Below are 13,468 nucleotides of genomic sequence, written 5' to 3'. Positions count from 1 at the left end.
AGAACGCAATAAGGCGTTACTCTGTGGACTCATCAGATTGAAGTGAACTTTCCGGTAAGAGCAAGAACTTCCCCTTGGCTCAGTCCTCTGTGGTGATCTACCAGGTTGGATTTTCCTGCCAATGTCTGCCAAGATAGTCTCAGGCAGACGTAAGAAAATGGTTGTAAAAAATAAAGACTTTGCTACTTTTCGCAATTGTGGAAAGTTGATGTGTTTTGATAGTCAAATGACCTCCCTGTGCAGAAGGCTCAGGATGGCTCATGCTAGGTTGTGTTCTTACTGGGTGTTGCTTTGGCCCATGGCTATGGAGACCCCCAGACCCCATGTCTTTCACAGCAGATGGCTCTTTAGGGCCTTCTTGGGAGCTGTTTTATAGCAGCAGAGCGCCTGTGTGTGTGTGTGTGTGTGTGTGTGTGTGTGTGTGTGTGTGTGTGTGTGTGTGGTGTTTGCTGAGGAGGAGCAATTGAGTGGGTTCTGAGAGTCAGCCTCTGGGTTAGTAGCCATCAAAACCTTCTTGGGCCACCCAAGTTCCTTTCTGGAGTTGTACTTAATATGTATTATTCCAAAGTTAAACAGCATTTTTAAAAGTTCTTGGGACTCACATGTTTTTCTTCGCAAGGGGGATCTGTTTTATCACCCCCTTAGGATGTTCTGAGAGATTTGGAGACCTCGATCATTATCCACTCCCTTGGACAAGTCCATTATTTTTTTAAACCAATCTCCACGCAAGGAGCCCTGGTGGTAACACAGAGAAGGCTGGGGGGGGGGGGGGGTGTCCTCCAGGCTGGCCATTGGAACCCGCCCAGTGAGCGTGAAGGAGAAAGGCCTGTGATGTGTGTCCGTCGGAGATTACAGCCAAGAAAACGAGGAGCCCTGTAAACCTTTGACACAGAACCGACAGGGAACCCAGCACAGCGTGGGTCTGTACTTCCACGAGCCCAGTTTCAGACTCGGAGCGTGGCCCTTGCTGCTGCTGGCCGTGAGCAGGTGACTGAAGCTCATCACACTCCCTGTCCACGTCCTTTATACCGATGCACTCTGTGGCCTTGAGGGTAGGAGCCTTCAGAGAGGCAGGAAGCCCCCGACAACTCTTTCTGATGAAAAATCAGAACTCAGAGCACACAGGTTTGCATTGAGGGTTCCCAGGTGCGTAAAAAGTGCATAGTGGCTACATATTGTCCTGCTAGCCACACTGCTAACGGTTTGAAACTGCCCGGCTGCTCCTCGGGGCTTTCTACTCCGTAAACAGTAACCGCCTCAGAAACCTCCAGGAGCACCTCTGCCCTGTCCACAGGGTTTCTACGCGGCAGCCTGGACTCCATTCGTATTATGTCTACGTTTCTGGATTTTTGAAAGCGTGCAAATGGGAAGCTCCACGCTACGAAGCCAGTGCTCACTCTAAATGAGGGCGTAGAGTCGGTGTAAGAAGGAGCATTCGCCAGACAGAATCAAGGTTCCATAGGGGCTTCAGTGGCACTGTTGGGTAAGCTTTGGACTATGAACCAGAAGGTCAGTGGTTCAAACTCACTAGTTACTCTGCAGTAGGAAGATGGTGCTGTCTGGTCCCATAAACGAATCCCTATATATCAATGCTGAGTTGGATGTGACTCAGTGCCGGTGGTTTATCCTTTGATTAAATAGGTGGTCCTTTTACATTGCTGATGACTAAATGGTCAAGTAGAATAAACCAGCGGGATTGCCCACTCCCCTCCCCATCCTCTCAACTATAGCGACTGATAACCCTGCTGGATGGGGAAGGCAGGAAGCAAAGGGGTCTCAGAACTGGTGACAGTTGATCCATTTCTGATGAGTTTCTTTTTCGGGGGACTGGTTGGGAATGAGCCATGGTATTAATACCTCAGAATGGTTGTCCCCTGGGGGAGATAGTGACCTTGCAGTGAACTTAAAATGATTAGTGCACTTTCTTCTCTTTCCCCCCCCGTACACTGTCTCAACACATACTCTTTCCCGTTGGTTTAAAAGACAAATCCTAATGATTTTAGTATAAAATGAGTCTGAGATTTATATGTATAGATAACACCCCACCCCAAATGTCCAGGCTCATTCCATGAAGACAAAGCCTGGATTCACTTACTCCCTCCTCACCCCATGTATTCCAACATGTCTTATACAGGCGATGTCTCAGAAGGCTCTCAGTCATTTGAATAAATGGGCATATCTGCAAGCCTAGAATAACAGAAAGACAAGGCAAGTGCAACTTCCCGTAGAGATCACTGAGGGAACATGTGTTTGAATACAAATGTGTCCTGTCCCATTTACTGCTTCCCCTGAAGACATGATCCACACGCCACCAGGTCATTGATTGTTCTTCCATATGATCAGTATATGTCAGAGCTAAACTCATACCAACCTTTATGTCATGTTGCTTCCAAGGCCAGGTGACTTGGGTGGGAGATTTCTGTTGGGAACTCAGGGCCACAACCTCTACTGGAAAGGTGTTCTGCTGGTTTCGTAATACAACTTCTGTTAGAGGTAAGCATGGCAAAGTGTCATGGACAAAGTCCAAGTTCCAAGTGTGACAAGCCAAGGTTTCCATGCCCCATGGCATTCTCCCAAGCAAATTATCCAACTGGAATTACCATGAATCTCATCGTTTCTAGGACTATAAAATTCCCAGAAAAAAAACTATTAATTTGGTTATTGATTTACCTATCCTGATTTTTATATAAAGAAAATCACACTGAAAAAATACCAAAAACAACAAAATAAAATGCAGGAAAGCTCAATTCAAAAGAAAGCCATAAATAATCCAATCTAAAACATGTCAAAAATGTGTCGAAAAGGGAAAACAAAAGGTAAGGTGATATCTTTTAACCTGACTATCTCTGCAGTAATCTACTTTCCAAGGCATTCTAAGGACATGGCCATTCATTTCATTGATCAGTTTCCAATCGCACTTTCATCAAAATAGTAAAATGAGAGACTACAACTGGGGAAAAAAAGTTTAGAATGACACAACAGACAAAGGTCTGATTACCAAAATCTATAGAGCTCTAAAAAACCTTGCAAAGAGAATAGCAAATGACCCAGTTAAAGAGTGGGCAAAATACACGAACAGGCAGTTTACCAAAAATGACACTCAAGTGGATCGCAAACACATGAGAAAATGTGTAGTGTCACTGTCAATCTAGGAGAGGCAAATTGCAACTATGATAAGATAGCATCTTACACCCACAATGATAGGCCAATTAAAAATAAAAACAAACCCTCAGCCAGTCCTGGGACTTAGTCTTTGGGGCTCGGCTCAAGGGGAGTCCCTCTGGGGTATGGGGGTACAGTGAATGGTGTGACCCTTGGCTGGGCATACCTACACAGTAGTGTATGCTGGGCCCCACTAGGGTTTTCCATATGGGCTCCAATAAATTTCTTCCCTTTGCTAAAAAAATAAAATAATAAAAATAAAAGGGGGAGGGAGGGAGGGAGGGAATAAGAGGAGGTGACACCAAGGGCTCCAGTCGAAAGAAAATGTTTTGAAAATGATGATGGGAACATATGTGCAAATGTGCTGGACACAATGGCTATATGGATTGTTATAAGGCTACAAATAATTAAAAAGATACCATAATAAAATAGAAAAATAATAAAAATGCTGGAAAGACTGTGGAAAGTATATGGAAAAATTAGAACACTAAACACTCCTGATGGGCTTGTAAACTCTGCGGTATGACCTAGAGCAACTGGGAATGGAAATTCCATATGATCCAACAATATCACTAGCGGGCACCTACCCCAAAGAAGTAAGAGACAGAACACTAACATATGCATGCTCTCCTGTGGTTCTGCAGCACAGTTCACAACAGCAAGAAGCCGGAAACAACCCACATAACCACCAGTAGAAGAATGGATAAAGAAACGCTGGTACATTCACAGAATGGAATACTACACGTCCCTCAAAAACACTGATGAAATTGCAAAATGCCTCATGACATGGAAGGACCTGGAATCCTTTGTGTGAAATGAGTCAAGCATAAAAGGGCAAAGATTGTAGGAGACCAGTACTATACAAATAAACATGAGACAAAGGCAAACTCCTGCTCTAAAGTCAATGAATACTCTAGTCTAGCTTCCCATAAGAAGTAGGAGGAGGGGGTACCCCCCAAAACTGGAATTGTCCTGGGCAGAGTAGAGCTTTTGTGGTATACATCTTTCCCGCATCAAGCAACTTTCTCTGAGTTAGCGCACTCAGTGACGTCAGCTGGGAAAGTGCTCTCTGGTTACAGTGAATTTTTTCATAAAAGCAGTTTCACTCAAACCTCTTTTTTTTTTTTAATGGCCGATTTAACAGAACAGCATGTGACTGTGAAATTTTGTTTCCTGCTCAGGAAAAATGTTACAGGCACTGATGTGATGTTGAACACAGCCTACAAGGACAGTGCTATTGGAAAAACTCAAGTGTATGATTGGTTTTATCATTGCAAAAAAATGATGACAAACCTCCTTCTGGATGTCTGTCATCTTCCCCAATGAATGAAAATGTCCACTCCTATTGCATTTGGAGTTCATTCCACCAGGTCAGACTGTTAATCAAGCTTTATATCTAGAAGTTCTGAAAAAATAGTGTAAGAGTGTGCAACAAAAAAGGCCCAATTTGTGGCAGACGGAGGACTGATTGGTTTTGCCACCATGATAATGCACCTGCTCGCACAGCCATCTCAGTGCTCCAGTTTTTGGCAAACAGCATGTCTCTCTTGCCTCCCACATTTGACTCACCTGGCTTCACTCCATGGAACTTTTCCTTGTTTCTACGAAGGCAGAGGGACATGAAAGGACAGTGACTTGACGACTTATAACAGGTGAAGAAAAAAAATGAGGTGCTGTCAGCCCCCCAAACAGATGAGTTTGAAAAAGGTTTCCAAGAATGGAATCACAGATTTGACAAATGTATTCAGTGGAATGGAGAGTACGTTTAAGGTGATAAAGTTGTTTTGTAAAAACAAAAACAACATTAGGGTGCGAGGTAGTACCGATGAAGAACACAGCTTTCCCCCAGATCCTGGATGCTTCCTCCCCCTCCCCCCCCAACTACCATGATCCGAATTCTACCTTGCAGGGCTGGATAGGGCAGAGGCTGTACACTGGTGCATATGAGGGCTGGAGGCACAGGGAACCCAGGGTGCATGATACCTTCAGGACCAAGGGTGTGAGGGGCGATGCTGGGAGAGTGGAGGGTGAGTGGGTTGGAAAGGGGGAACTGATTACAAGGATCCACATGTGATCTCTTCCCTGGGAGAGGGACAGCAGAGAAGGGGGGGAAGGGAGACTCCGGATAGGGCAAGATATGACAAAATAACAATGTATAAATTACCAAGGGCACATGAGGGAGGGGGGAGAGGGGAGGGAGGGGAAAAAAAAAGAGGACCTGATGCAAAGGGCTTAAGTGGAGAGCAAATGCTTTGAGAATGATTGGGGCAGGGAATGTATGGATGTGCTTTATACAATTGATGTATGTATATGTATGGATTGTGATAGGAGTTGTATGAGTCCCTAGTAGAATGTAAAAAAAGAAAAGAGGAGAAAAAAAATGATTAGGGCAAAGAATGTACAGATGTGCTTTATACAATTGATGTATGTATATGTATGAACTGTGATAAGAGTTGTATGAGCCCCTAATAAATTGTTAAAAAAAAGAGTTGTATGAGCCCCTAATAAATTGTTTAAAAAAAAGGGAAAAACAACAACAATAATTTAAACATATCTTTGGGAGAAAAACATCTGGGCTTCTTTGGGTACCTGTCATACATCTTCCAAAACATATGTGTTTGTTCTTTTAGCAGTCCATAAACAAAAAACAAACATGCTGCTACTGAGTTCATACTGATTCAAAGCAACCCTATAGTCCAGGGGAGAACTGCCCTGGTGAGCTTCTGAGGCTGGCTGGGGGTGTAAAATGCCCCGTGGTTTTGAACGGCTCCCCCTGTGGGTCGCAGCCCACGTATAACCGTTGCTCCACCAGGGCAGTTCATGGTACTTTCCGTATTCATCAGCCACACCCTCATTCAAAATACATGGATGTTTCTTTGATCTTCCGCATTTAATGTCCAATTTTTATATGCCATTGAAAATACCATGACTTAAATGTGGTGAAGGAACAAGATGGTGCCCAGCAATCAGAAAGAAAAAAAAAACAGCCGTTGGGGTCTTAAAGGCCTGTCTGAAAACCAACAGTCATCTGAATGAGGTATCAACCAAGTCCACATGGAAGAAGCACACCAGCTTGTGTGATCCAAGGAATGTAAATAACAAAATCCAAATCTGAAAGAGGGAATGGTGTGAGAGCTTAAATTGTGAACACCCAGTTTGCAGAATGCTATGGAGGACAGTGCAGCCCCAAGTCCATGTGCAGGGTCCCTGCATGGATAAGCCTCATGTGAGTCCCCTCTAACCATAGCTAAAGAATATTAATAACCTTGCTATCAGACAAAACATTGTAAAGCGATTTATGGCAGATGTAGTTGGGTTAAAATGCAGTACTTTATCATTTGATTTCCCTTTAGGCCCATTTTCTTCTTTATATTGACTGTTTAAATTGGGAGTGATTAATATTAATTTATGAAATGAACTTGGGTAGCCCAAGAAGGTTTTGATGGCTACAAACTCACAGACTGACTGTCAGAATCCACGCAATGGCTCCTCGTCAGCCAAAACAAAAAGTTTTGGCCATTTGCTTCTCTAGAGATAACCACCGAGAGACCCTAGAGAGCCACCAACTGTGGAAGACATGGGGTTAGGGGTCTCCATGAGTCAGCGGCCAACGCAAAATCCATGGAGAACACAGCACATTGTGAGCGATTCTTTGCCTTCTGCAGCAGGGAGGTTGTTTGGATCTCAAAATAGACCAACTTTCACAGTTTGGAAAAATATCAAGCATTTCATTTTCAATGAACAATGAAATGTTATGTCCGTCGGAGACTGTCTTGGCAGTCATTGGCAGGAAAACCCAACCGGGGAGAGTTACCACAGAGTACGGTGCCAAGGCGAAGTGTTTTTTTCTCTTACTGGGAAGTTCACCGCAATTTAATGGGTCTATAGATAAAGCGTTCTCATGGAGTTCATTGTGTGGTAAACATCCTGGAACTGCCTGGCTTCTCTCGCTTGTGGAGAGAGCTGATTTACAATACCATGATTGAATAAACAACTGCTTTGTGGTCCAAGCGATTGCCTTCTAGTTTGATCTCACCAAAGTGGGTTCTCTGCCTAAATGGAGACTCGTATCTTCATTGTCATATTGTCTCTTCTCAAGCTGGAAAAAGTCAAGGCCAAAGAACTCCCCACCATCAGCCTGATAGTTTACTTGTGTTTTATTTGACAAATGTATTCATTGTCATGGAGAGAACTTTGAAGGTGGTAAGGTTGTTTTGTTAAAAAAATTAAATACATAGCTTTGAAAAATATGTCGGGCTTTTTGAGGGTACTCCTTCATATGTCTGCCTGGAGCTCATGAACCATATAACACTGTTTATTGTACATCTTAAAAAAAACCACCCTGATAGGGGAGGCAGCACCTCAGCTGGGTCTGTTTCCCAATCTGGGGAAAACGGAAAAGACTAATGAGCCATATAACTTTACTCTATGGTCATCCCAAATTCACGGATGAGAATAGAGGGTGATTAGTGAATCTTACGGGAAACCCAAGTCAAGACCTGGGGTGGAGCATCTGCCTATCCCAGACAAGACAACTACGCTCCCACTGATGGTTAAAGCTGGCAGGGCAGTGTGCCATTGGGGAAAACGCACAACATTTAAGTACACAGACACCAATGAAGAATAGGCTCAGGATGAGGTACGTAATCGGACACTTTTGACTTAGTTTTATGCAGTCCCTGGTGACCCAAGACAAATGAGATTTTAGATGCTGTCCTTCCGAGGTGCACAACATCCCTCTTGGACCACACCAAAAGGATTCAATTTGGAACTCCCGCTAAATGAACTGAATTCTATCTTGAACACACCAGTAGCAGATTAAAGTGGAAAACTCAGTGCCTAAGGCTGAAATGACTCTCTGTGCCACTGGGAAAGGGCACTCATGAGTGTTTGGACCCATCTTCTTCTCCCATGAAAAGTTACAGGCTTGCAAACACACAGCAGGTAGCTATGAGTCAGCATTTACTCAAGAGCAGTGAGTTTAATGTTTGTTTTTGTCAATAGAACTACTATATGCCTCTTGGGGGAAATTTATAATGGCCTTTAATAAAATAATTATATTTATCTTTAAATTGAAACAGGCATATATATACATCATAGATACATGAAGGGATTTTGAGCATGGCCAGGACCACTCCTGCCTCAGCGCCTCCAGCACTGACAGACTGACCCCTTGACTCATGGCTGCTAGCACACAGCCAGCTTGCCCTGACACATAGATTGCAAAACATGGAAAAGTGCCCTGAGGAGGGAAAATCCCAGTGTGTTTTCTGGAAAGGGTGAGGCCTGGGGAGGGGGTCCCAACACCCTGTTAGTTTCACTACACTTCTTCTCCTCCGCCTACCCCCCACCCCCCAGCCTGTCTCCCACCCTCCATCCCAGGAGGGAAGGCTCAGTATAAATTCCAGCTGCCTCTCCCCAGCCCGCAGGACAAGCAGCTCTGCTCAGCCTGAAATCAGGTAAGGGACGACCCAATGGGGATGGTTCAAAGCTTAATCTGTCTGTTGTCTTGGTCCCAAGAGATGACCATTTCCTACTGTGGACGTTTCTTTGGTCTTCTATTTTCTCCAGGGGACAGCTGTGCTTTGGATAAGTTATAGGCTACCAGAGAGAGTGGCAATTTGGTCATCACTCCCCTCCCCATCCCTGAGGCCACCTTGGCTTCATCCTGTACTGTCTGGGGTTCAGGGCTGAAGGGCCAGGACTGAGAGCCGAGTGGCCCTGAATGAGGGCCAGTGTGTGCCCTGCTCCCTCTATTCACACTGGGCTGCTACTGGAGGAAGGGGTGGCCAACAGCCAGGCTATCTGGGACACACAGATGCCAGAGCAGGGTCATCAGTGCTGAACTCTCTCCTGCCCCTCCCCCTCATTGCAGCACCATGAAGCTTCTCACAGGCCTCCTGGTCTGCTCTCTGGTCCTCGGAGTCAGCAGTGAGGGCTGGCTCACCTTCATCCCCGAGGCTGCTCAAGGTAAGACAGCTGCAGGAGGAAGCAGTGGGCACCTGCCTGCCTCCGGGACTCGCCTGGAGCCCCAAGAAGGGTGGGAGCTGTCTCCTAGGCTGTGCTGTCCTGTGGGGAAGAACGTTGGGGGGGCTCTTCTTACAGAGTGCAGTCCTAGGTTTCTCTCGGGGACTCGGGAAAGGGCTGCCATTATTCCTGCCTGGAAGGTGCCCTACTTTGGGTTGAAAACCACAAAGTGAGGCTGGAAATTGGTATGACTTTTCCCTCCACTCAAATCGCATGAACTGAAATAACAGCTATCCCTTACACTTTCCCTCTTCCCCCCTCTGTTTTTCTCTTCCTGCCCTGACTCACCCCTGCCTTTAGTTTCCTGCTTGGATGATTGGCAGGAAACTTAGACCAGACTCTTCTTACTGCTTCCTATGGACAATGACTCTCTTCTTGGTTTGGGCTGCTTCCAACCCTTTGCAGCCTTTTAACTGGCAGCCAGGGGGACCACCATACATCAAGCCTCCTGGATTACCTGAGAACTTGAATGTGGCTCAGGTGTTGGGCTACTAACTGCAAAGTGGGGAGTGCAAATGCCCCAGATGATCTGCGGGGTAAAACAGAGACCACGTGTTCCTCTGGACACATGCAGACTCAGAAACCGTACACTGGGTGGAGAGAGTCAGAATGGCTTTGATGGCGGTGGGTTTGAAAATCCGCTGGGTCATGTCTGAAGACTTTCCCTTAACTTGGGTAGTTGGTCACACTCTACCTGAACTTCAGAATCCCCTCGGGGGCAGGCATCTTTGCCATTTTAAAGGTCAGGAACCTGGGCCTTGGAGCAGCTGAGTGTGTTGTCCAGTACCTTTCCGTTAATCCTTTGATGACAAAGAGAGAACTTGGACCACCTGTGCAGGATGCAGACGTTCTGCCCAGCGATGCCCAGGAATGCCTGTTGCTGAAGCACAGTACTTCTCAAGCTCAGCTTCCTCCTGCAGTCACCTGGAGAGCCTTAGAAAGACTCAAAGCACCACCCGAGAGGTGGCCCGCATCCAGGGCATCGATACCCACCACAGTGCCACCTAAGCGGAGCACCTGCTCTTGCGCTGCCCAGAGGAACCCGCATCCTGACTCCCATCCTTGATGAGAGCCGTCAGGGTGATGACCACTCATGTCCCGAGCAGTCAGGGCCCAAGTCAGCCTGTGTCTGCAAGACCACTAGTGTCTTCAGCAGCGGGACAAAGTGCCGTAGGGCTGCTCTGCGGCCTGTGTCCCATCCTGCTCCCAGCATCAGCCGCGCGCTCTGCTCTCACAGTCCCTGCACCTGATCCCGCGTGGCCTTGCTGAGTGCAAGTGGCTTTCACTTGTCCTCTGGGACACTGAGCAAAGTCGCCACTCCTTTCCAGTGCTCACAACTTATAGGGACGTGCTACTGCCATCTACTGCATAGAGGCCAGAGTTGTCCCTGAACTTCCTAGCCTGCTCTAGGCAGCCTTGCCCAGCATGTAGTGTACGTGATCGTTGTGACTCCTTGTGATCCGTGTGACAGTGCCTTCCACTCCTTTACCACGTCACAGGGAACCAGAATCCAGATGGACCACTGCACACTGCTCAGCCAACCAAGCTCAATTGCGGGTGCCCGCCTTTCTGCTCCTGAGCACCTTTCCCTGCAGAAGCCAATCAGGGATGCATGGTGGTGGGGGTGGGGGTGGGGTGCTCAGACCCTGTGTGCCAGGAGGCGATGAGCCCAGGTTGAAATCTGAGTCAGGGGAAGAGTTTTTGTTCCTCGAGTCCTGTGTAAGGTGCTATCCAGTGTTCATATGCTGTCTCTCTTGCCATTCTCCGTTCCTCCAGGGACTTGGGACATGTTGAGAGCCTACCGGGACATGAGAGAAGCCAATTACATTGGTGCAGACAAATACTTCCACGCTCGAGGGAACTACGATGCCACACAAAGGGGACCTGGGGGAGCCTGGGCTGCAAAAGTGATCAGGTAACTCAGATTGCAGCGTTGGACGGGATGAATGCGGTCTCCCTGGACAGTCAGAAAGGGGCACACCCTGGATCAGGGTCCTGTGGGGTCTCTGGCCCCTTGTCCCTTCTCCTCCTCCTTGGTCAGACTGGAGTTGGAGTGGCCAGCAGAGCAGAGCAGGTAGTGGGCTGAGTCACCCCCAAACCCCTCTGTTGGGTCCCAGGACACTCTTCCTCCTGCCTAAGCGTGACCAGCGTTGGCCGAGCAGGACTGAGCAGAAAGGCCAAAATTACAGCCCCTCTTTCCTGTGGACTCTCATCGTCATCCTGGGATATGCGGGAGGGTGGCCTGTGCTCACCTGTCTGGTGATCAAGCTGCTGTTTTCCTTCCTGGGCTCCAGCGATGCCAGAGAGAAGATGAAAGAACTCCTTGGCCGAGAACGAGAGGACGTGGAAGCCGACAGGGCTGCTGATAAAGATGGGCAGGATGGCATACACCCCAACTATCACCGACCTGCTGGCCTGCCTGACAAATACTGAGCTTTCTCCTGCATTGCTTCAGGCTGGGAAACCTGGGAGCAGGGTACAGCATTATCAGGGTCTATGACCCCAGAAGCTAATAAAGGCCACATGGCAGGTGCCTAATAAATGCTGAAGAAATGGAAGCCATTGAAGAATGTGTGTCTCTTTATGGTCAGGACCACCTGTGTGGTCTAAGGGTTGTAGCAGAGTGCTAATGAGAAGGAGGATTTGCCCTGTGGGTTAGCACCTCCAACGTTCTCCACAGGCTTGAGCCTGGCAGGCCAGACCCTTCTTTTCTCAAAAAGGACTGTGACCTTGGAGGACACCAGCCGCCCTAGATTCCCAACAGTTCTCAGGACACTTTCTTTTGTCCTTCCTTTTGGTGTCTCTGGAGAGTACACTTTCTGATTTCCATTCCTTTGAAAGTTTAAGGACAGATAGAGAAAGAAAGAAAACCTGTGTTATCAAGTTGATCTCCACTCACAGCGACCTTACAGCACTTAGTAGATCTGTTTGTGAGGTTCCCAAGAATGCAATTCTGCGTTGCAACAGAATGGCTCATCTTTCTGCAGAGGTGCTGGGCTTGCATTTTCCAAATGCTTAGCCCATGAGCCACAAAAGAGTACTCGGTCATGCTAAGGTAACACAAACATGCGCTCTTGCCTCTCAGTTTGAGCTTACTGGTGTGGCTCGGGGATGCTACGATGCACCAGCATTGCAAACAGCTGCAGGGTCGAGCATGGTCTAGAGGTTTCAGAGGAGCTTGGAGACCAAGGCAGACTAGGAAGAAAGGTCTTTTCAGTTTACTTCCAAAACGGAGTCAATGAACCCCTTAGGAACCACAATGGGATGTTGTTGGACAGAGTGCTGGCGGTGAGCCCCCTGAATTGGCAGACATTACACAATAGACACAACAACAGACTCAAGCAAAGGTGCCATCACAGAGATGCCACAGCCTGAGTATCCTGTCCTCTCAAACCTGAGCTTGCCATGAGTCCAGGGACCACTCAGGACAGCAGGCACATGTCGACCTGTCCTGTGCCAAATAGAACATGTGGTCACCTACCTCTGTGCTCTGCAGAGTGGTCTCCAAAAGCCATAAGCAAATCATGAGCCCACTCTGTTTTCATCTTTTTGCCACCTGTTTTATTGGCAATGGTTCACGCGTCGCACAGTCCACAAGTTCAAACACAGGGAGGACCGTTGTGCAATTGTCACCGCAATCAGGTGTAGAACATTTTCTTCCTTCTTGTCCTCACTGTTATTAACTCCCCATTGCCCTAAACCCATGCCATGCCCCAAAGGAAGCATTAACCCAGTTACTGTCTCTGTCAATTTATCTATTCTGGATTTCTTTCTTCCTTTTTAAAAAAATCATTTTATTAGTATCCTGGATTTCATATGAAGAAAAACATTAAAAGCAAAACCAAAAAACAAAGTAACAAAAATAACAAGTAACACAAGGAAAAACCTCGCTCAAAAAGAAAGCAGAAAATATTAAAAACTAGAAAAAATTTTAATGGATCATAGGGGAGATCGAATGATAGGTTGCTAAATTTTAACTTCCTAGCAACAATCCACTTTCCAATGCATTCTGCATGTTAGCAAGGTGGCTCCCATCCTTGGTGCATGGTCAGAGAGAACCCACCCAGAGCTTAATCTATGTGTGTTTGCCTTTTACTTAAAAAACAAAACCAAAACCCTGAAATAGTTTTAAGACGGCATCAAAGGAGAGATCAAATGATAAGTTATTACGTTTTGACCTTACTACACCTGCCGTAATTGACCTGACTCTCCTCTCTGTCTGATACCAGGGCTATTCACGTCCTTCAACTATGATGGGAGGAGTCTTAATCCGTGCGGA

At 46.7% G+C, this 13,468-nt stretch overlaps 1 protein-coding gene across 1 annotated transcript; it reads left to right on the top strand.

The window, feature by feature from the left end:
• The first annotated feature begins 8,468 nt into the window (after positions 1-8,468).
• On the top strand, positions 8,469-11,740 carry LOC142446661 (serum amyloid A-1 protein-like). Its single transcript, XM_075548412.1, has 4 exons — positions 8,469-8,621; positions 9,038-9,132; positions 10,966-11,104; positions 11,484-11,740. The coding sequence occupies exons 2-4, from the start codon at positions 9,042-9,044 to the stop codon at positions 11,620-11,622; spliced, it is 369 nt and encodes a 122-aa protein (XP_075404527.1). The 5' UTR covers positions 8,469-8,621; positions 9,038-9,041; the 3' UTR covers positions 11,623-11,740.
• The last annotated feature ends 1,728 nt before the right edge of the window (positions 11,741-13,468 follow it).

The sequence above is a fragment of the Tenrec ecaudatus genome, chromosome 4 (genome assembly GCF_050624435.1).
Source record: "Tenrec ecaudatus isolate mTenEca1 chromosome 4, mTenEca1.hap1, whole genome shotgun sequence".
Lineage (NCBI taxonomy): Eukaryota > Metazoa > Chordata > Mammalia > Afrosoricida > Tenrecidae > Tenrec > Tenrec ecaudatus.
This window is presented reverse-complemented; position numbering and strand designations above follow the sequence as displayed.

What these genes read in the sequence shown, in the direction of transcription:
- LOC142446661 (XM_075548412.1), top strand. Translation starts at nt 9,042, where the DNA reads ATGAAGCTTCTCACAGGCCTCCTGGTCTGCTCTCTGGTCCTCGGAGTC. An exon ending in CATCCCCGAGGCTGCTCAAG is followed by an intron (nt 9,133 to 10,965) that starts GTAAGACAGCTG and finishes CCGTTCCTCCAG; the next exon opens with GGACTTGGGACATGTTGAGA. An exon ending in TGGGCTGCAAAAGTGATCAG is followed by an intron (nt 11,105 to 11,483) that starts GTAACTCAGATT and finishes CCTGGGCTCCAG; the next exon opens with CGATGCCAGAGAGAAGATGA.